This window comes from Pleurodeles waltl, chromosome 2_2 (assembly GCF_031143425.1).
Source record: "Pleurodeles waltl isolate 20211129_DDA chromosome 2_2, aPleWal1.hap1.20221129, whole genome shotgun sequence".
NCBI classification, from domain to species: Eukaryota; Metazoa; Chordata; class Amphibia; order Caudata; family Salamandridae; genus Pleurodeles; species Pleurodeles waltl.
The window spans coordinates 1,423,571-1,447,519 of NC_090439.1; the positions used below are offsets into that span (position 1 = coordinate 1,423,571).

Consider the following 23,949-nt stretch of genomic DNA (forward strand, 5'->3'; position numbering starts at 1 on the left):
CTCCCTGTCTCTCACTCACGAATACACTTCCACACACTCACGCTTTCACAATCGCTGAATCTCACAAATATTGGTGTTCATGGGCTCTGATTTCAACTCCTAAGGTACAGGTGTTCTGCTTTAAAGGCACCGCAGGAACAGTGGCACTGGGGCCTCTGGGCCCTGCTGCAGCTGCCCCTGCTGCATCATTGATAAAGGCACCTATGACTCACTCCCTCATAATCTCAAACTCACTCACTCATTCTATCTCGCACTGCTTTACTCCTCTGCTTTTGCATATTATTGATGCTCAACATACTAAACACACTCAGTCTCATTCTCTTCCAACCACTCACAAACACTTTCTCTCGCACATCCACAGAGAAACAACACTGAAATATTCTTTTACTTACCTTTCATCCTCTGTTGGCTACTCGGAGGCTCCTTGGCAGCAGCAGAGCAGAACTGTGTGCGGGACATTGGAACCAGTAAGCCGTGATTCCTAATGAGGTGTCAGGCAGAGCAGTAGGACCAGGATTACGAGGAAGACCCACCGAAACCCCAACTTTGGAAGCACAGACCTATCAGAAGCTGGGGCAGTGAGGAGGATCGTGCCAGGCTGGCTCCTCATTGTCCTCTGGGGTTCACTGATGTGCACCCTGACACCCCCAATTTAGCAGATATACTGTGCTGCCTAAGGTATGTGCAATATGTCTGCTAAATAAAAAGGATTGTGCCTACGTTAGGGAATTGTACCAGGAAGGTGATGCAAGCCCTGTTCAAGGGGGCACGGCACCAAAAATCCTGTTATCTGCGTCCTCCTAGGCAAGATGGGAAGCTCTGCCCACCTTTTTCATGCCAGTTTCTTAATTAATAGCAGAGATCCTAAGGTTGGCAGATCTGCAATTCAACCTAGACAATTGGAGTTCGAAATAATTTGCCTTTGCTCACCTTATTTCTTTAAAGTAGGGGTTGTTTTACAGTTTAATGTAAACGAAAACGTTAACGTTGTGATAAAAAAGATCATGTTCACGAAATTTTCCTTTACAAACTAGGGAGCAAATTATGAAGGAGTGTGGATGTGTCAAACTTAAAAGGTAAACATAATAAGTCACCATTCATAGGAAAAAAACAATATTAACTGGATGCCATTGTAGACATTTAGAATCTTTATAGTAAGCAAGTAAATAAAAGCATGAACTAACACCGCTGTTTCCATACCAAAAAGTAGATAGAAAATTGACCAATGCATGAAGGTCAACATATGCAATGGAGTACATTGTATTAGCGCGTCAGACCCTATTAAGTAAACTTACAAGGGAGACGCGTATATGGGGATGGACCTTTCGACTGCGCTTAGTTTTTCCCACCATGTAACCCCCGTACCAATACAAATCAATAACAAATAGCAACCAATGACATCAATAATCAATATGAGTCCGTAATTTCCAAACCGCATGACCTTGCGTTCATGAATAACCACACCTTTATGTAAAAGTTAGAATGTTTATTTCCTTATTTTAACAATGCTAAAGTCACGTAACTTAATCTCAAAATCAAATGATAAACATACAGAAAAAATACTGGCTGACCAAGGCGGCAAAAGAATTGCATCTAAAAGTTGAGCTACCACACATTCTAAGATTACAGTACAAATTACTAACACGAATAACTGCGCAAACAAAATAGCATACATTTAGCTTCAGCAAAGAAAAGACATCAACTGTTATTACATATAGCGAACTTCATCAGTGAGGACCCTAACCATCATCAGATTAGGATAGCATGTTTGGACTTTATGCAAAACAATTTAGTCAACACAAATTTGTAAAACAGCTAACTATTGCTCTATCAAAATAGTGTCTGGGACCTAAAAACAAAAGCAGATAGACATAACAATCAGTAACATCGTCTTAAACCTGCCCTCAATATGGTTCAGCAAGATGTGATGTCTTCGTCAATAGGACATCAGTTCAGTCAGCAAAACATCAGGATTCAGCATCAAAGTTCAGAATAAGCAAAATCTCTTCATGGAGTTCAGAAAAGAATAATTATACAAGACAGTTAAGAATATCTTGGAAAGGCCTCCCTCTCTCCTGCCGATGCACTCCGGCTAAGGTAGATTTCCTAAAACTACTTCCCACGTCCTTATTGGTCAAAGAATCACATGTTTATATTTAATCCAATGGAAACAAAACCCTAAATCTAAAAAATGTATTGCTACATGGTTCACATGTCAACTATTGGCTCCTCTTCTCCCACTCGGCTTGTCAGGTATTAATATTGTTGCAACTTATACTCCAGTCAGTGCATCCATTGTCTTCTCCTGGGTAGGTCGCTTTTACACATACCACGATATACAATGTTTCCCTAGCTAGTACAGCATCTTCTAGCAAGCAGTTTCTCATGAGAACGAACTTCAGCTGCAAGCACATGGTCAGTACAGTGGAAAATCACAATTTAATTCTCTAAGCAGCTATTTTATGAAATGCCAGAAAATGCAGCTTGACATGAGGCCGTGCAACTAGGCCCAAGACCTCACTTAGTTAAGGCTTACGATTAATAGAGCTAATACATAATGCATAACCCTTAGTATGATATATTACTACATTAATAAAACAAAACTCAACATTTTACATTAATAAGTACACTTCATGAACATTGACGGCCACTCAAGTTGGCGCCACTTCAAATGCCTGCATTATTTTTCTCTAAGTTAATACATATTTTATGCAAATCCAACACTCAAAATACATGAATGTTCAATAGCAAAATTCAGCGTTAACAATTGTGAAAACGGAAAGTATCATGAAATCAATCCGCAGTGCATTAAAAAAAAACGCATCCATAAAGAAAGAAAAAAATTACATAATATAGGAATATACCAGCGTATTTCTAACCTAGAAAGGGGTAAATGAAGTGTTTGAACGTGATTTCAGAAACATTTTGGAAAACATGGTCATTTTTATTATTGCAAAGTATGATCGTACTGAGTATTTGTTACACAATGCAATCATTGAAGCACAGAGCTTCCAGTTGAACTTTACTAAAGGCAACTGTGTTTTGTTTCTAGAAAAATAAGTGACACATACGATATTGAGCATATCTTTGATTCACCGAGTTCTGATAAGGTAAGGCAATTAGAATCACTCTAGTTTTTTGATGAAATTAAAATCACTTTGTTTTTCAGATTGCCAATGGTAAAAATTTAATTTACAGTAAAAAATGTAACATTCCCAAGGATCTACATTTAAGTGTAGTGTTTAAGAAAGTTACGATTATTTGTCTCTTGTAAATAAGCCCTCACTCTTGCTCTAGTACCCATTGTAAACCACTGAAATTTGTCGTTGTCTTTTGGATTCATGTACTGTCTCGCTAAAGGGCAAATGCCTTGTGGTATCCAGCCATGCTTCTCCTCCTATTTTGGTGTCTAGTGAAAGGGGAATACTTGTGGTATGTGACCGAGCTGCTCTTTCATGACATCATGCAATTTTGTGATGCAGGGGGTTCTGCAGAGTGAGGACCACGGCAGTTATACCTGAGCTAAGCTCTTCAAAACATATTCTCCTGCAAAGTCCAGCTATCGTCTAGCTATTTCTGTAGTTCTACTGTTATCTTCTGCTCAAAAAGAGTTTCTTGTCTACCTAAAAGTTGAGTCTGGTTTCCTGTCCTACATCAGAACTATCTTCTGTTAACATACGCCTCTGGTTCTTATACGCAACTGTAATGTGGTTTATTAGTGCTCTTTCTCCTTTAGCTTTGAAATTCCATTCCATTGAGATCTGTGAAGACTTTCTTCAGTTAGTTCGACTGCTTCCGATCTGACTGTTATCTCCTCCGCCAAAGAAGAGTTTTGCCCATCTCATGACTTGCCTAATTCAAATTCATGTTAGGGGCCATGTTGAATTGAATTTTTGTTACTTATACAAGTTAAGCCAATAAAGTCTTTCTTTGAATTATTTGATCTGACCTTAAAGCTGTGATTTCTGCTCCTCAAACCCCAGCCATCTACCAACCAGAAAAGCTACTGCTTGCAAATGATTGCAACATTTGCCTGATAAGCCACAGCAAGCCTTTCTGCCACAACTTTGAGTGATTGATTAACCCCCCCCTCCAAAAAAAATGTTCCACCATGTTTGAATCTTATAATTTTCCTATGCCTTGATTGGGCATTCGGGCGCATGCCTTTGGCAACCTTATTTAGTTCATTTGAAGCTAAAAATATAGATATATATGAAATAGTCAACAGTGTTACTCCTAAGTGGACGCTCCAAATCTAGGGAGTGGATATGTCCTGTTTTAAACACTGATTGCCCTTTTTAAAAATGAGAAAGACTCCTCATGGAAGCAAATAAGTAAAAGCATTCTCAGGTAGTCAAACCTCTTACAAATTAACCCTAACTGCATGCACAGGGTTCATTACTTATGGGATGGTGTGATGACCTGAAATGGTGGTTTGAGAATAATAAGTTGCACTTGATTTACAAGTTGCAGAAAATCCCTAAAGTGTGATCCTTTGACAGTGTTCAATGTGTCCCGAACGATTCTTAAGAAAACTGTAGGCACTTGGGCATCTAGCCTGCTACGAGCTTGTGACCTCTAGTGCCTGATTATTCCAGCCTGATCCAGTTGCTTTCGTTTGACCAACTGATACCGCCACGGCCTGGGTTTTCCTGCTCAGCGTTCTTCCCTCCAACAGAAGCCCTGCCCACTACAGGACCTACTTAATGCAGGCTGCAGAGCAATGGCAGTAGTACGCACCAGAACACTTAGATTGCCACTTGCTTTTGGCCTCAAGTTCAAGCCTGATCCGGTTGCTGGAGTTTGAACAAGTGACACTTGGTTTTACCCCTCACTGTTCTACCCGCCAACAGAAGCCTCGCCCACCCCAGGACCTACTTAATGTAGACTGCAGCGAGACCGTGCAGCGAGAGTGAAAAAGGCAAGCCTTCCTGCTCCAGTCTGTGCCCAGCACCACAATCCCTGGCCCTTCCACCCCCTGCAGATTCAACATCGCCAAGCTTTACACCCTGAACACACCACAGACACCACCTGAACAAAAACAGCAACTCACATGTGCCCTTCTCAACACACTCACTATGCAAACACCATTGAGATTTGGGGCCTCAGCTTCACCCTCAAAGCCAACGTCCTCTTCCTCACTGATACCTGGGTCAACCCTACTTCCTCACCCAACATCGCCACCACAATACCCAAAGGACACAAGATCACTTACCCCGACCGCATCAGCAAGCCTAGAGGAGGGATCACAATCATACACAAGGAATCCGTCCAGTGCGTTACCACAAATGACATCATGCCAATCATAGAATCCCTCAAGATTAGCATTAGCCTGTGGGACTACATGCGAAAACAATTTAAAAACAAATTTGGAAAAACATCTAGCTAAAAGGAAAAATATTAGACATTCCAGTTGGTACCTAGAAAGAAAAGGCACAAAAGTAATTCAGTCACATTGTCATAGCTACCTATCCATTGTATGGATCAGCAACAGAGTCAGTATTCGTCTTCAGGTCATCAATCGATCAGCATCACATCAGGCTCTCAAGAGCATGAGCCCAATGACACAATTTCGAATCTCTTTGAATCGTAGTCTGTCTCCGGACATCTGAACCTAACATCTCCCTCTAACATCTGAACTCTCCCCTTCTGTCCCGTCATTATATCAAAGTCACTCAGACTATCCCCCAATTCCTGGTTGGTCAATTAATCACACGATTTTCCTTTACCCAATGATCCTTACAATTCAATCTATAAGTTCTAGCATTACACAGTTCCCATCTAGTTGTTTGGTTCACTGTACAATGTCCTCATTATCCGGCTTGTCAGGTATCAGACATGTTGCACCTTCTTCCCCTATCAGTGTCTCTATTGTTCGAGTCCTGGGAAAAGTACACTTTGAATGCTTTACACAGTCCTTGATACAAAATTTGATTCCCTCATCTCCTGTCCGTCGGTTCACGTGTAGGATTTTAGCTGAGCAGATTTTATGAAACAACGAGCATTTTATGGTCAGTTCAGCACTTCAGCATTTCTACATTGAACGTTAATATTTGGCTTCTGCTCGAGGCCTGGCAAAACTAGGCCACAACTTTGCCTAGGTTAAACTCTGCAATATACTGCAAAACATGTTATATATCTCAATCTGACATCTTACTACATTGTTATTATACATTTTCAATATTCTACATGTTTTAGTTGCTTTTTAATATAATTCGTGAATTTTGGTAGTCGCTCTCCGAGGGCACATTTTCAAACGTGCACAATATTTTTCTACGTTAATCATTTTCTACATTCAAAACGCATAAACATTCATTAATAATTTGTATTTAATATATTTGCTAAGGCACAACCCTGAGCAATTGCTAGTGCCTAAGATTATTCAAGCTTTCAGTCTGTCACCTTGTTGTGACAGAGCTGGCACATTATATTTTGTCAGCCCAGGACTGTTTTTTTAATCTTTCTGGTTGCCATAACTGTACAAAAGTGTTAGAAACTGCTTTTATAACTGAAGTGTTTAATCCCTCTGTTGATTCCATGAATTATGCACAACTGTAAGCATATATGTAGCCTTCTACTGTAATCTCAATACTTTGTATTTCACCAATACATTACCAAACATTTGACATACACATAACCTTTAATGATGTAAAGTTGATAGCGCAAGTCTCATGACTGAAACTTTGCACTGTTTTTGTTTTTAAGGATGCAGATTAGATGTTTCATGAGGTAGAGGTAGCTGCATCTTATTTGTTTCATCCACCAACAAAAAATATGTTTAAGTACCAAATACAAGTCAGAAAAATCAATATAAATGAATGAATCCAGGCATACATGGGAAAAATAGAGATCATGAAACTGGGGTGGGGGGGTTTAGTAGTCCCAATGAACAGTATTTATTTGAGGGTAATTGTGTCTGTGTGGTGTCAAATGTGAGCAACCCACACCTCTAAATGTGTGAAAGCATATTGGATTTAGTAGTTCATACAGATTATACTGGTTTGATTCCTAAGCATCTTGAACTTTGGATTAATTCTGTTGTATATAGAACATTTTAAATAGTCATTCATGAGCAATGGACACACTTTGTGTCCACCTAGTTTTACTTTCACACAAATTCACTTCATTTTAAAACTTAGCACAAGGCTTTCTGTTAACCTCTCTAAAGTAAACACCATCTAAACAACGTATACTGTTTTGAAAATTGGGTCTTTAGTTGGCAGAGGTATGCACTCTGTCCAATTAGGGACCACAATCCTAGTCAGGTTAAGTCATATACACACTTTAAATTAACCTCTGCTCACACTCTTGTAACTTGGCGCAGGCAGTGCGTAAAGTATTTGTGGAACACACACACACAGCAATCAAATGAGAATACTACAAAACAGACTCCATTAAGGATTGGAAAAGTAAAGAATATTTTAGACCAAAATGACAAAAATGCAATTAGTAAAATAAGTTATTCACTTTCCAGGCTAGCAAACGCAGTGCTTTTGCTGGGACTCATCTTAGAGTCTTTATGGTAATTTAAATAAGCATTAGATAGTGCAGCCTTGGAAAATGATGCACAGAAGTCAATTATAGCACCACTGGGTTGATATCTCAGATCTGAGTAACGTGTAGGTAACCCTGCAGTGAGGAGAACCGGGTTACTTCGGAACTAAATTGGAACAAGGAATTGCACAGCTGTGGGCCAGAACAAATGAAGTACCTGGTTAGAACTGTGTGGCCACTGACAGCAGAGCCAGAGGCTTGGGTGTGGGAGCTGAGTGCAGGCGCTTACAGTTTGTTGCAGTTGCCTGGGCAACTGGGTGGGGCACCTCCGACAGCAGCACCCGTGGAGATCAGTGAAGGCACGCCAAGCGAGTCGGAGTGGTTCACAGAGACAGGACGTCTTGGGTGCGGGTTGCAGTGAAGTGCCACACTCACCAGGAGAATCCAAAAGAGGGAATGGTCTGCTTCTCTCGAAGATGGGAAGAAAGGGTTGTTTTGTGCCGCAGTCTGGTTCCAGTTGATCAGTCAGGAAGGCTCTCCTAAAGTTAGAGAGTGGGAACTTGATGAACAGTGCAGCAACTTTGGTTTAAACTGTTCACAAGGTCTTTGACGTCCCTGAGACCTCGGGGAAGAACAAGGGGCAAGCCCTCGGAGTCACACTGGGGTAGTACTTAATTCCTTTTTGCAGGGCAGAGGTCAGCAGGCCTCAGGGCAGCCAAGCAAAGCAGGACAGCAGATCCTGGGAACAGTCAGGCACAGCAAGGTAGTAATCCACCTTTACTCCAGCAGCCTTTACTCCAACAGGGTCTTCTCAAGGTCCAGAAGTGTGCCGATTTCATGGGGTTAAAGTCCCAGTACTTACACTAAAAAGTGCCTTTGTGGGGGAAGACTGTAAAGGGTTCTTCTGAAGTGTGCAGGTCCCACTTTCAACCCAGCCCTGGCTCCAGACTATCAGTGGTGGGTAATAAGCCCTTTTTGTGGGGACAAGCACTTTCCTCTTGAAGAGTACTTGTGAGCACCCCTTCCACCCTTCCAGTCCAGGAAGGCTCATCACTACACAGATACAGTTGACTGTCCTATGTTGTGGGTGTCTAGAGGAAATGCACAAATGTAGCTGTCACCCAGCCCAGGCGTTTATTAGAGACATGTTGTCAGGCACACAGAACAGTGAGAGCAGAGAAATGCCCACTTACTAAAAGTTACATTTCTAAAATAGTAATAATTCTGATTTTACCAGTAGAGAAGATTTATAATTGCCATTCTAATGATATGAAACATGATGTAGCTACTCCTTTCTGATCAAGAATTTACAGCTTAAAAGTATATTAGAGAAATCCCAATGCTGGCATATGAGAGGAACAGGCCTCACAGTAATGAAAAAATGACTTTGGGAGTTTTCATTACCAGGCATGTAAAATCTAAAAGTACATGTCCTGCCTTTTACTTTCATAGCACCCTTCCCTATGGGATACTTGGGGCCTACCTTAGGGGTGACTTATATGTAACTAAAGTAGAGTTGAGGCTTGGCAAGAGGTTTTTAAATGTCAAGTCAAAGTGGCAGTGAAACTGCACACACAGGCTCTGCAGTGGCAGGCCTGTGCTGTTTCAGGGCTACTGGAGTGAGTGGAACAATCAGTGCTGCAGGCCCACTAGTAGCATTTTAATCTACAGGGCCTGGGTATATGGAATACGACTTTACAAGGGGCTTGCATGTAAATTAAATATACCAGTTATGGATACACCAATGTTACCAGGTTTAGGGGAGAATCACATGTACTTTAGCACTGGCTAGTAGTGCAAAGGTACTCGGTCCTCAGGTCAAAATATAGCTACAAACAGGGGGTGAAAGGCAAAAGGTCTGGGGAAGACCACCCCTAAGGACGCCAGGTTTAACACACTACCAAACAGATTCTCGTGTTCGATTGATGGCATTGACAGATCTGCACAAAACTGTGCCCATGTAGAGAATGCAGTAGTGCATAATGCGACCATCATGGTTATTCATATACAAATGTGAATAACATTGTTTATTTCAACTGCAACATTTTATTAGGACCCGTCTCAATTCTGTTTTTCATGTTTTTATTTGTTTATCCTCCAATTACCCTCCAGAGGTCAGCATAAAGCTGTCCAAGGTGTGTACCCAAACAGTTACTTCTCCAGGAGGCGTAATATACACTCAATGGATGTAAAACATTGTGTGCCTCCTTTTTCCCGCGGGTGTCCTGTTCCCTTTGAGATATTCATGTGCATTTTCATCTGACCTGAAACACATCTCTTTCCTTCACTTGTTAGCCTGTTCAATGTGTCACTAGCAGTAGTACTATGTACTGCTCAGTTAACTTATGAAGCTAACCTTTTCAGGGGGCCCTAGTGTCGGGCTGGTCTCATAACCATTGAATCACCGTGGACCAGTTCACCAGGTCCTTCTTTAATTTGTCATCTCCCCCCCTGGGTTTCCTCTGATTCTACTCTGCTATAGCAATATCAGTCAGATCCCCAATTGGTTTATCTATTTTCAGCACTCTGTCTCAGCCAGTGAATAGTTGTTCAATATTACACACTAGTTCTGTCTAAATGTGTAAACTACACTAGAGACGTGAGCCACCTAAGTTGGTGGGTATGACACTTTTTACAGGTTTCTTATTTGCCCTTAAAACAGACGTATACATGCACAGTGGACAAAAGATTGTGAATATTGTTTCAGAGTTTACTAGATGAAAGGTAGCTCTATTGAAGGCAATAGAGCGGCAGATGACATAAAATGACTGGCAGAAGTCCAATAGTGATCGACTTTCTGCTCCAACAGTTCACTGTTTCTGTTTCCACGTATTTAATTTGGAACACCCTACCATCAGTGGTTGGAATTTTCTCATGGCATTATCGCTCTTCTTCTTCCGAGAATACCATTTATTGAAGGGTTTGTCTCTGTTCTTTTATTTTTTATTTTTTATAATCTTTATCTCCAGCTTACAACTCAAGGAGAAGGCCTCTAGTGACTAGAGTGCTACAGTGCTATTTCCACACTCTTGGCACTAAATGTGATTCAAATTATAGCTGAATGGTAAGGGCTAGTCTAGCCTGACCACCCCATGGAGAAGGATAACATCCTTCTGCCAATTCTGCTAAAACACCAGATGCCAGTTGTATGGACACGGAGCTCCCAGCCGGTAGTTCAGTTGAGTTAAAACACTGTTTATTTGGTTAAAAGAAAACCATAAGAGTACACATAAAACATGTTTCAAATAACAAGAAATACAAGAAATACAATTCCAAGATGTAAAATCAACTGTATTATGATCATTCCATGCCCTTTCAGGGTCACACATTTCATCAAAATATAGGAGCGGCTCACGTGGCTGAGGCAGGGATGTGCGGGGCGCGGTAGCCGTGGGAAAAAATTAATAAAAAAAATAATTTTAAAAAATCACTTACCTGCTTTGCCTTCTGCGCTGCTCCTCTCCTGTCGTTGCTGCAGACACAGGCTCCCAGCCTTCCCTGCGACCAATCCTGACGCTGCTCAGAGCAGCATCAGGATTGGCTGGGAGCGCCGAGCCATGGCGCTCCCAGGCAGACTGAGAGGCTGTGCAGGCTCTCTCCAGCCCAGCAACAGTGTTGCTGGGCTGGAGTGAGCCCTGTGCACATGTGTGTTTGGCTGGCTCGAGATGGCTGGCCAAACACACATGCTCTCTGAGGGGAGTACACAGTGCTCACCCCTCAGTTTGTCACCCCAATGCCCCGCCCCTTTTACATGGAAAGGATAATAAACAGAGTTTATTATCCTTTCCATATAAAATGATTTGCAGTGGTTGCTGCTGGCCGGGCGGCGACGCTCCTCCGCCCATACGGAGGAGCTGCGCCTGTCAAAATCCAAATGTAAAACACAAAAATAAAATGTTTAACATCTCACGGAGCACTTTGCAGACAGTACTCCACATAAAGTGGTAGTGTTTAAATATACAAAAATATATAGAACAATTACAAAGAAGCTAATACTAGTCTACTGAGGCCATTTCTATTTGGTAATTGGTGGGGAGGTTACTGGAGCCATATCACGTTTCATTTCCTGGCTAATCTGCGCTGCATAACTATGGGTGCAAAAAAATCTATGAACTGTGTGGCAGACCGCTTTGGTTTGCAGCAGGGGGAGACACTCCAACTCCACCTTGTACTCTCTGATGTTAAGGCTCATCAGTAAAGGTAATAAAATATTCTTTTTTCTGGTCCTTGTATAAATCACACAAAAAATGCAGCTGAGACTTGGAAGTTATTGAATTACACAGGCAGTGATCAGATCCCTGTTAATATGGACACCTGAAGGGTACAATTCCAGAAAATTGGCCATGCCTAGTCTAAATCTTGCCAGTTAAAACCTCTGATGTCTCGGCACCTTAGATAGGTTTGGTTCTATTGTCACAGTATTGATCAATGGAAAATATACTTGAAATGACTTTTTTCTCAGTTCAGCTTCTAGTCTATTTCTGGCTATTGAACCCGATAGTTCACTCTTAATTAGGGCTTTGTTGGTATTTAAGAAGAGAAAGTTTGTTACATTTCCATTTCAGGATATACTGACTTAAATGTTTCTGCAATATGCATAGCTGAATCTTCCTACTGCTAACTTCTTGCTCTCTAAACATTCTACCCTAAACACAGAAGTAAAAGATGTACAGTAAGGAAATGGGAAATGTCTGATAGGGACATCAAGTTGCAGAATCCTTACTTTAGAATTTCCCCCAGGTGTCAGTTTGGATCTGGAGAGTTTTCTCGAGCAGTACCCCTGTGCACTATTAGGTGGCATTGATCAGCTCAGCGTTCGTCGTCTGTGCCAGGCAGGACATTGGGATTCCTATACAAGTTTCCAACCTGGTGCACTGACATCCGTTCTTTTCTTTCCACACCAGCCTAGCACTGAGCCGAAGAACAGCTACCACTCAGTCATTTCTTGCTGGGTTTTTGAGTTTTGACACTCCTGATGCTTTGAGGATGTCTTTGCTTAAGACTAGGTTCAAGCCCCGTGGATCCTCCCTTCGGGCAATGTCTGTACCCGATATGCATCTCATGTGCCTGATGTCTGGAGCGCGACCACAACCTGAAGCCGTGCTTTGAGTGCCATGAATCGAAAAGCTTTGATAGAGTGGTCCCTAAAGCTCCTTGTGGCCCGGCGCTCCGGTTGAGAGGCACGTCCCAAGAATCCTCGCAGAACCCCCTTTCATTGTCATGCCACTCCAAGTCCTCGAAAGATTGGGTAAGTCAAGGCACAAGAAGTTGTCAAAGAAGAGTAAACGTTCAACTTCAATGCAACCGTAGGCCGATGAGAGAAGGAAGGTTGTTCTAGCCCTCTGTCCTCAGAAGCCTGCAGGTGGGTTGGCTCTGTGCCTCCCAAGGTTTCCAGGAGCCAGAGCGACCTGTGCCCAACTCAGAGTTTTATGAGGCCTTGCACCTCAATTGTGGTCACACTGACACCACTGGAGCGCCCTCTGGCTCTGTGGAGTGAGAAGGGGCCCCATAGGGTTCCGCAATGGCGTAGTCGGCCTTCCTCCTGAAGGCACCCATGGATCCGTTTCATTGATCTTAACTGGCATTGGTCATTGCACCATGACCTTCCCTGACACAGGATCAGGCGTCTGCGTTGTTGACCCCCCCCATCTTAATTGCTGACTCCAGCACAGAGCCTGATCGCCATGTGCGATGCCAACTCTGACTTCAACAGAGTCCTTGTCCCTTATGTCGGACCCTGACCCTTATTCTTATGGGTTGAGGACAGTGAGTAATGGGAGGTGTAGCTGACTCCTTTAGCGTACCAGCTACAAGACCCTTTGAACTTGCGTATAGACCTGGCTAAAAATGGTGGTCTGGTTCCTTCCCCTGACACTAGCATGCATTCTCCCCCTGGCTACGGAGGCAGGAGTGTCCTATTCCATGGTGGTGTAAAGACCGGCCAAAGTCCTGGGCCTCGAACTACCTTTGGTGGCAGTCAAGATTAACCTTCTGACAGAGGTGCTTCAGCCTGGGGCTTAATCCTCGGAAACACTAGTTCCCTTTAGTGAAGCCCTTACTGATGTCCTGCTGAGAACCTGGTCCAAACTAGCACAGAGGCTCCTGTGAACGGGACTATTGCCCACCGCCACCATTAGACTGTTTCAAATGACCCAGTATCCTGATGCAACATCCCACCCCTGAGAGCTTAGTTATCCAAGCCTCTACGTCCCATGGCGCATTCACTCCTGCACCCCTCTAAGAGGGTCCAAGAGGCTAGACCAACTTGGGAAAAATATGTTTTCTTCCTCTAGCCCGGCATTGCGGTCCATGAACACCCCATGCCTTTTGGGCCTTTAATCCCATGCACTGTGGGATAAGGTTGCGCAAGTGCTGCCCCAAGTCCCTGAAGCGGACTGGTCTGTTGCTGATGGGAGAGATGCAGCAAAGTTCACAATCTGCTGTGTAATGGGCACGACCGACTCACTGGGTAGAGCTATTGCATCAACAGTGGCCATTAGGTGCCCCGCCTGGTTGAGGACGTCTGGCTTTTCAGGGGCTGTTCAATCTAACCTTCTGGACATGGTCTTTTATTGCATCCATCTCTTCGGAGAGAGAGCAGACTCTGCACTCGATCGCTTCAACGATTCTTGTGCTACAACCAGGTCCTTGGACCTTGCAGCTGCCCCTCGCCCCCCCCCCCGATCTGCTTTTTGCCCCTTTCGTGGCTATGGAAAGGGTGGGGCCACATCTGTTCATGTCAAGCCACAACGACTCACAGGCTGCACAGCCTCTGCATGGCCGGGGGCCATGGGATCCACTGCCCTCGGGGATCATGGAGCCAGTGGTCTTGACAGTCCTCAGTCAGCACCCCCCCCCCTCCCTCTTAGTACTCCCCACCCTCACCCCTGAGCTGCCTCCAAACCTTCCTAGGCTGATGGTTCCACATCAGGGACCAGTCAGAGGCAGAATTAGGCATCACCTGCTCTTCTGGCAGTCCATCACACAGTACAGCTGGGTATTGCAGATATTCCAAAGGGACTACTCCCTCCCCTTCAACAAGACCCCTCCATCAATGCCACCATCCTATGATCGAATGACCGAGGATCACTTGGCCCTTCTCTGTGAGGAGGTTACCTCTCTCTTGTCCAAGGAAGCCATAGAGAGTCCCTGTGCCGGGGTTGTTATTCCTTCTACTTTCCGCTCCCCAAAAAGGACAAGGGCCTCCACCCTATTCTAGACCTCTGGTCCTTCAATCGGTTCCTCAGGAAGTTCAAAATGCTCACTGTGGCTCAGGTTCTATCTGCCCTGGACCGAAGAGCCTGAATGGTAGAGTTGGACTTGCAGGACGCTTACTTCCACATTCTCGTCTTGCCTGCCAACAAACGTTGCTTACGGTTCATGGTAGGCCACATGCACTTTCAGCTCACAGTGCTCCCCTTTAGCCATACCAACACCCCACGGGTGTTGACCAAGGTGATGCTGGTGGTCGCAGCTCATCTGCGCAGATCAGGTGTTTGTCTTCCCCTATCTCTACGCCTGGCTGTTGAAGGCGGGCTCGTATTAGGCTATTGTCTCCCATCTCCAGACCACGACGGATATCTTGCATTCGATGTGATTCACTATAAACATGCCGAAGTAACACCTGACTCCCTCTCGGATGCTTCCTTTCATCTGAACTGTTCTGTACACAGTGTGGTTTTAGGTTAATCTTCCCAAGCGGTGAGTCCAGGATATTCATGGTATGATACCGATGTTTCAGCCTCTATCCTGGATTTCTTTGAGAATGATTCTTAGGGTCCTGGGTCTCATGGCCGTCTCCATCCTGCTGGTGACACATGACAGATGGCATATGTGGGCTCTGCAGCGGGACCTGATGTTCCAGTGGGCGCAGCGTCAGGGGAATCTCTCCGACATGGTCCAGATCTCTGAGGGAGCCTGCACAAGATCTGCAGTGGTGCCTAACGATCTGTGATTGGGTCGGAGGTAGATGCCTCTTCCTTCCCCAGCCAGATCTGACACTAGTGACGGATGTCACTCCTGGGATGGGGCTGCCACATGAAAGAGGTGTAGATCAGAGGCATCTGGTCTCTGATGGAATCTGGACTCCACATCAACCTACTGGAGCTCGATCGATCAGCCTAGCATTGAAAGCATTTCTTCCGTCTCTCAGAGGGAGGGTAGTACAGGTGTTCACGGACAGCACCACTGCCATGTGGTCCCGCAACAAGCAGCTCTGCATCTCTGGACATGGCTGGAACAGAGAGACATATCCCTGGAGGGCAGTCTAAACATCAGAGAGGACGAACTCTGGTGACAATGCTTGGTCGATCACGAATGGTGTATCTATCTGGAGGTGGTGCAAGGTCTCTTTCAGAAGTGAGGATAGCTTGGTTATATATGTTCGCCTCTGCAGACAATGTGCAATGTCAGGAGTATTGCGCATTGGCGATTCCAAGGCGGCACTTGCTCAGCTACGCTTTTTGTCTTGAGTGGAACAGAAGACCTCCTGTATGCCTTTCCACCCGTATCACTTCTGCCCAGAGTTCTCAAGAAGATCACGAACAACCAGGCCCAAGTAATCCTTGTGGCTCCGGACCGGGTATGAAGCGCTTGGTATCCTGGGCTATTGAGCATGGCCCCTTCAGGAGGATCTTCTGTCTCAGCAGCAGGGGAGGGTTTTCAACCCAAACCTGTCCAGTCGCTGCCTTCTTGCGTGGAGATTGAGCAGCGGCAGTTGACCACTTTTGACCTTCTGACAGAAGTCTGTAACGTTTCACCCAGGCGTCCCTCCACCAAAGTGTTATACGCCTGTTGTTGGATAAAATTTGTGGCATGTGTACAGCCAAGTCTGTTGAACCTCTCTCTGAAGTTCTGTTTATATTTTCACTTTGGCCACTCTCAAAGGTTATTTGTCTGCAGTCTCTGCTTTCTTATGGCTACCTGAGCAGCCTTGTTAAAATCCCCTATTGTTAATAGGTTCCTTAAAGGCCTTACTCATGTGTTTCCCCTGTCCCCATTCATTAAGCCCCAATGGGACTTGAATTTGGTTCTAACATTCCTGATGTGTGCTCCTTTCGAGCCTCTCCACGATTGTTCTCTAAGGCTTCTCACTTTGAAAACACCCTTCCTTGTGGCCGTTGCATCTGCCCGCAGGGTAAGTGAGCTGCAGGCCTTGTCATCTAAGCCACCTTACCCTTCCATCTAGCCTGACGAGGTGGTGCTTCACACATGGGCCTCCTTTCTCCTGAAAGTGGTTGCGCCCATCCATGTAGGCCAATCCATCCCCTTGCCTACTTTTTACATACCCTGCATAGTTCTAAGGAACAGAAGCGGCTCCACCGCCTGGACCCAAAATGAGCATTTGCGTTCTACTTTGATTCTACTAGAGCCAAAGCTGCAACCAATGCATTACCCGTGGAGTTCCAGTCCTGGACATCTGTCAGGGGGCAACGTGGGCATCCCTGCACACTTTTACCAAACACTACTGCTTGCACAGGCAGGTATGTGGGGATGGGTACTTTACTTGTTCAGTCCTGCAGGACTTTCTGGTGTGATCATGTTTTGCAGTATTGCTTGGGCATCTATTCTAAGGTAAGGAGTCTGCAACTAGATGTCTCTGTCAGATGGACAAGTTTCTTAACTTCGGTAACGCCTTATCTGGTAGAGACAATATCTAGTTGCAGATTCCTTAGCAACCTCTCTGTGAACTGATTTCCAGGTATGGGGACTTCTCTTTCAGGGCCCCTCTATTGATACACCAGTGATTAGTGTACTTCATGGCTCTCTACTTTTAGCATGGAAAGTTGTGAAAAGAAAATTGTCAATGCATCGGGGTGGCGCCTATATGGGACACGCAACATCTCCATCGCAGACAATGCTGATGATGGACATGGAGCCGATATACGCCACCTATTGGCATGCAGGGATACTGCTCGAGTGAAATCTCCAGATCCAGACTGACGCCTGAGGGAAATCCTTAAGTAAAAAATCTGTAACTAGATATTGTCTGTACCAGTTAAGGCGTTGCTGAAGGTAACTTACTTGTCCTTCATAACAGTTTTATCCATGTGTTTCTTCTGAGCATTAAGAAGGAAATAAGGAAAAACGAGTTTGTCTATTTGAAGACTGTGGTGCTTGGTTGTTTCTTTAAAAACAAACATTTGATTTTAGCAGGGTCTGCTAAATCAGTCCGACTTGATAAAACCAAAAATAAAGTGTGGATCTGCCAAACCCACGCTTAATTTGAGGTCAAGCTTTAGTTATGTCTATCACATGAGATGAGTAAACGCAAAGCATTATGCAAAGTGATGGAAGGCTATTTGACAGAAAAATTAGACCCACTTTGTGCCTATGCGAGATACTTTTTTTGGTCACATATAGGCATAGTTCATTCAGTTATGCATATTTTCTTGTTGGAGTCACACTTTTCCTTTTTACAATATCAGGAAATGTTTATTTAACAGGATCATGTGAATACAAGGCTATGAAATTTAAGTTAAAGCTGAAGATTAAAAAAAGAATGCGCACTGCTGTATAAGCGGTTGGCATTGACTGACCAGTAGAATTGTTTTCTCTAAGACTTTAACACCCCCCTTTCCAACCACTTCCAACCAGCCCCTCATACCGAAGATGCATTTGTGTCTGAAGGGCGCTTTTCAATGCAAAAGGGGTCGTGGGAAATGTGATCTTACCCTTTACTGGAAAAGGGCAGGCTGAATACTAGGTCTTCAGATTCTATTTTTAAAGGAATCCATTTAATGGTGCAGTACTGGGTGGGTTTTACTCTTCCAGACCTGAAAAAATAGCACAGTGTTTCTAATTCTTTCATACAAACAAAACGACCTCTGTTTCAATATAGATATTTGCACGGGTTCTGCCGGAGAATTGCATCCTTTTAAGATGCCCAGTGCCTTGCCTGAGTCTCCCATGCCATATGGCAACGGGGGATGTTGAGAAATATGCTTTGGGGGTCGGTAATGTATGCAGATGACTACAACCTTCTCCTGCCTCGAACAGTCAATTCCCTGTACTATTTTCAATCTAACATTCAGTCCCAGCTGAAAACGCTCACTCTACGACTGCTTTGGCACAAAATCTCAAATGATAGCTGGCAGCCTACACTCTGAGGTGCAAGGTCATCAAAAGCTTGAAAGGAAAGCACATTTGCTTTTCAGGGCTCTAAATGATTGTTGTGCACAATGGTGCACACTGTCTTAATTTACCAATTCGTTACTAGATCCTTCGGCCGTATTGTCAGTTAAATGCAAAAGCTGGATGCATTTCTGAATTAAATGAGTTCTAGATGCACCTACAGGCCGCTTCCATTTTGGGGTAGTACAGTATAGATTTATGATGTATAGCTAATTGCGACAATCCTAATATTTTTGTGTGCCTTGAAAGTCGTGTTACAAATGTTCCGCCTTCAAGAATTGGACAAAGCAGGAAGTATATTAACTCACTGGGATGTTTTAATTTCATACATCACCATAAATTATACGGTGAGTATACGTCTAGCAATATAAAACAATCTTCAATGTAACGGCTATTAGATTATATGTGTCCAATATGCTTTGGCACCAGAATTAGATTTCAATTGCCTTGATTGGATTTTGCGAATAGCACACCCTAGAGTTGCGTCTGCCAGCCGTCAACTAAATACTGAGTACTATATGCCTTTTTGTAACATTTATAACCCACTTGATGCATGAATTAAAGATTCAATATCTCTGCAGCGCATAAAGGTTACAACTTCATGTAATCCTGTATGGGGTTATATTTGCATGATTGACGCAAAAATAGATTTTAACAAAGCAGCAAATTCATGATCTCCCTGCGCTATTTGCTTTCCTATAAATACATAATTCACATATTCAGTATGTCTAGTAGTATGAACATTCTGTGATCTAACAATTGTTATATATGTCCAAAGTGCATTGGCACGTAATGACCAGCATTGGAGTTTCCTTACGTTGTGGTTGGATGTTATGTTCAAGCGTACTCTGTCTTCTTCTGACCAGCCGTCTGTCAGGGTTTAAGACGTAATCCCCAAAATGACTATAGCCAGACGTCCCAATACTCTACTGCTTCTAACCCAGGTTCTCAATAATACGTAGGTTAGAAACCTGGGACAGGAGGGAAAGGAAATGGCACCAGTAATAGTGGTTTAGAATAGAGCTCAAAGAAACCGAGGGTCTTAGAACCACTTCTCAGATACCCTGAATGGAAGAAACACACATTACACTGTGAAACTTGTGTAATACAAAGCACTCAACCTGTATTGTATGCAGTACCACTGATCTCCTAAAACTTCTGCCTCGGCAGGGGAAGACTGTGACTCACTCACCCCATTCACACCCAGGTTCAGGCCTAGAGCCAAATAGATGAGGAGAAGCTGTGGGACCGCAGGGATGGAGAGGCGCTGCTCTGTGGGTTAGCAAGCAGGTTATACAGCGTACTTGTTGAATGATGTAACATACCAATGGAGAGGCTTGTCAAGGTGGTGATATAGTATAGGATAGCAGTTGTAGCAGAGCATCGAAAACAAGAAAGTAGCAAGCAAAGGAGGGATTCAGAAGGTAAGTGGGAGGAACTATATGGTGGAAGATTAAGTGGTCTGGAGGGGTAAGGAGCCGATGGTGAAGGTTTGGCATGCTGAATGGCCAGCTGCACTGTAGCGAAGGAGCCAAAACAACTGGGAGGTGTCGCACTGACCCTGCACCTAGTTTACATAGTCACTGTTACACCGCGGCGCTCGCCGCGGCCGCGGGCTCAGGTTGCCGCGGCGCGGCACGTTAATTTTGCCACGGCCGACGCCCGGGCCGCGGTAGACGCCGAGGCAGACACCCAGGTCGCGGGGGTCGCCGCGGCTCCGGCGAGGGCCATGAAGGCTCCAGGGAGCCGGTCTGGGGGTCACGGCGCTCGCCGCTCCCCCTTTTTCAAGTTCTGCCTTAAAGGCAGACGCGGCAGAGCCTGAAACCCCGAGGGGGTTTCAGGCATGGCCGCACACAGCGCATTATGCGCTTAACGTTTATTTTTCTTGCATGTATTCACCTGCCCACCACCACTTACCGATGTTCCTAGGACAAACCGAACCCTTACACTGGGGGTTCTTTATACTTGCCTTTTTTCTCTTCCCAGCATGCTTACCACTTCCTCTCTACCCAGCATGCATTGTTTAACACACATACCTAATTCATTACTGTTTTCTTTTCCCCAATCCAAGATGGCGGTGTTCTACTTCCTGTTTCCTGTTTCCTGTCCAGGGGTATTTAAGGGGATTCCAACTGCCTGTTCATTGCGTTGCAACACTCCTTGGTGATAGTCACGCTCCTATTTGATATCCTTCTGCGAATCCTGTCTGTTCCTGATTGCTTTGTTTTCCTGCCTTCCTGAACTGCGGTCCTAATACCCTGGTGTCCTCCTTTTCGTTTCAGGGAGTTCCTGTGGAGGTTTTTTACCCTACTGGGGTTTTTCCTCTGGGACTCCTTCTGGAGGGCACGGACTGTAGTGGTTCGCTCATACCAAACAGCACCGTGGCTACCGGAAGGGGTTGCCCCTACCTCGGCCAGAGCAGAACCCGTCGGAACAAGGACCGTTCCCCTACGCCTCTCCGCTGCGAGGGTAAGACCGTTGAGAACCGCGACAGATTGCAACGCCCACAATTCCTGTTGCAGTCCGGAACTATGGATAACCCAGTGGTAAACACGGAACCTACTAACCAGGACCTACTGGCGACGATACAACAACAGGCTCAAGAACTCCAGCAATTACGTACTGAGAATACTGTTTATCGACAAGCCTTTGCCTCCAGGACCACAGATGTCCCTGCAGTAGCCGCCTCTACACCTCGATTTTCCGGGGATCCCACCACATTAAAAGAATTCCTGGATGCCTTAACGGTGTACTTTGCCTTTCGCCCCTCGCAATTTGTACAAGATAAGACCAAGGTGGGGTATTTGATTAGTGCCTTATCAGGACCAGCCTTGGCCTGGGCCACACCTCTAGTAACCAGAAACGATCCCTGTCTATCTAATTATTCCACCTTTATCACTACTTTTAAACAGATGTTTGAACGCCCTGGACTCGAGGCGTCAGCAGAAGAGGCTCTTTGCGAAGTCCAACAAGGGAGTCAGGATGTATTACAATACATCACCCGTTTCAGACAATTAGCTGCAGAAACAACCTGGGTGGAACGTACCTTGGTGACACTCTTCCGTAGAGGTCTAAGAGAGGACATCAAAGATGAACTAGTACATTCTGCCAGGATAGAAAACCTCAAAGGGTTGATGGACCAAGCACTAACTATAGAGTATCGGTTAAATGAACGACGAATGGAGAAAAAGAAGAGTCGTTTGCCTTTTCACTCAGTACCATCTCGTCCCTTCGCCCATCGTTCCGAGGAAGCCCGCCCTGAATCCAAAGGGAATACCGAGGAAGAGCCCATGCAGATTGACACAGCTCGCGGACCTCTATCCGCCAGCGAAAGGGAACATAGACGAAGGAAGGGGCTTTGCCTATATTGTGGTGCAGCTGGTCACCTAATTCGCGCCTGCCCCATTCGTCCAACCAAGCCCTTGGGAAACGCCAACTCCCGTCCCCAGTAAGAAGGGTGAGGACGGGATATCGTGACATACCTTCTATTTGCTCTTCCAGGGAGGAAGGAACTGCTCTTTTTCTCTTACCAGTTACCCTCCATTTAACTGATGGCCGTGAAGCAAGAACTTTGGCTTTATTGGATTGCGGAGCCAGTGGCCTATATTTAGATGAAACCTGGGCCAAAGAACAACAAATAACACAAATACCCAAAGAAATACCAGAACAGGTACATACTGTTGATGGGTCACTCTTGGCCTCTGGACCGGTACAATACACCACCCCTACTTTCTGTTTACAGTTCGGTAAACATCAGGAAATTCTCTCGTTTGACTTAATCTCATCACCACACCATGTCATGATCCTGGGAATTCCATGGCTTACACGGCACAATCCTTACATCAACTGGGAAACAAAAACCATTTCGTTATCCTCCCATTTTTGTCAACACCATTGCTATCCGGCCGGGGATTATTGGTCCCCAAAAAGTCTCTCAACAGCACCTGCCCAGGTGGGAGGATCCATTAATGTTCTACAGGGAGTTCCCAGACAGTATCAGGACTATATCGATGTATTCCAGAAGCCAGAAAGACCTGAATTGCCACCCCAGAGAGAATACGACTGTGCCATTTCTTTAGAGCCAGACACTGTAGTTCCTTTTGGGCGGATGTACTCCCTCACCGAACCAGAGAAACAAATTCTGAAGGAGTACTTAGATGAGAATCTACAAAGTGGGTTAATAACTCCCTCCTCTTCACCCGCCGGGGCTCCTCTTTTCTTTGTACCAAAGAAAACCAAAGACCTGCGTCCCTGTATCGACTTCAGAGGGTTAAACAGGATCACTATCAAAGACCGGTATCCGCTACCCCTCATCAAAGACATCTTAGAAGCAGTCAGAGGAGCCAAGAGGTTCACTAAGCTGGATCTCCGAGGAGCCTATCATCTGCTAAGAGTCAGAGAAGGTGATGAGTGGAAGACCGCCTTTAGAACACCTTTTGGTCACTACGAATATAGAGTAATGCCCTTCGGACTCACTAATGCCCCGTCCATCTTTCAAAGATTCATGGATTCTATCTTTTCTGATCTTTTGCAACAAACAGTGGTAGTGTATCTTGACGATATCCTAATTTATTCGGTTCATCCAGAGGAACATTCCAAACACGTCCGCCAAGTCTTAGAAAGACTCCGACAACATCATTTGTTCTGTAAGCCTGAAAAATGCAAATTTGATCAGATAGAAGTGAAATATTTGGGATACTGTATAGACCAAACCGGAATTGCCATGGACTCAGACAAAGTACAGGCTATATTGAACTGGCCATCTCCTTCTTCCATCAAGGAGACTCAATGTTTTCTGGGACTAGCCAACTTCTACCGGCAGTTCATAGCAGACTTTGCCCAGAGAACCAGCTTCATTACTCAAACCCTCAAAAAGGAACACCTAAAGAAAGGTTTTTGTTGGACACCAGGCGCTGAGTCAGCTTTTCAGGACTTAAAGAAAGCCTTTAGTCAAGCCCCTATTCTTCGACACCCAGACACTAGCAAACAATTCATTGTTGTCACAGACGCCTCAGAAAGAGCCATTGGGGCTGCCTTGTTACAAAGACAAGACGATGATGACCTAGAACACCCTGTATTCTATCTATCCCACATTCTATCTGATTCTGAGCGAAACTATTCCGTGCTAGAACGCGAACTACTCGCCTTAAAGGTCGCGTGCACTGAATGGAGACACTTTTTGATGGGATCAAAGGAGCCCTTCGAAGCCCGGACCGATCATAGAAATCTACAGTGTTTAAGAAATTTCCAGTGCCAAAATAGCCGGCAAGCTCGATGGGCCTTCTTCTTCAGCCAGTATGATTTCTATATCACCTACATCCC

At 44.7% G+C, this 23,949-nt stretch overlaps 1 protein-coding gene across 1 annotated transcript in view; it reads left to right on the forward strand.

Moving 5' to 3' along the window:
* Positions 1-23,949, forward strand: part of LOC138283088 (synaptonemal complex protein 2-like) — a 413,718-nt gene that overhangs the window by 350,642 nt on the left and 39,127 nt on the right. The window contains exon 12 of the mRNA XM_069221232.1: positions 3,053-3,110. Coding sequence (XP_069077333.1) covers positions 3,053-3,110 — 58 coding nt within the window. The remainder of the gene's footprint in view (positions 1-3,052; positions 3,111-23,949) is intronic.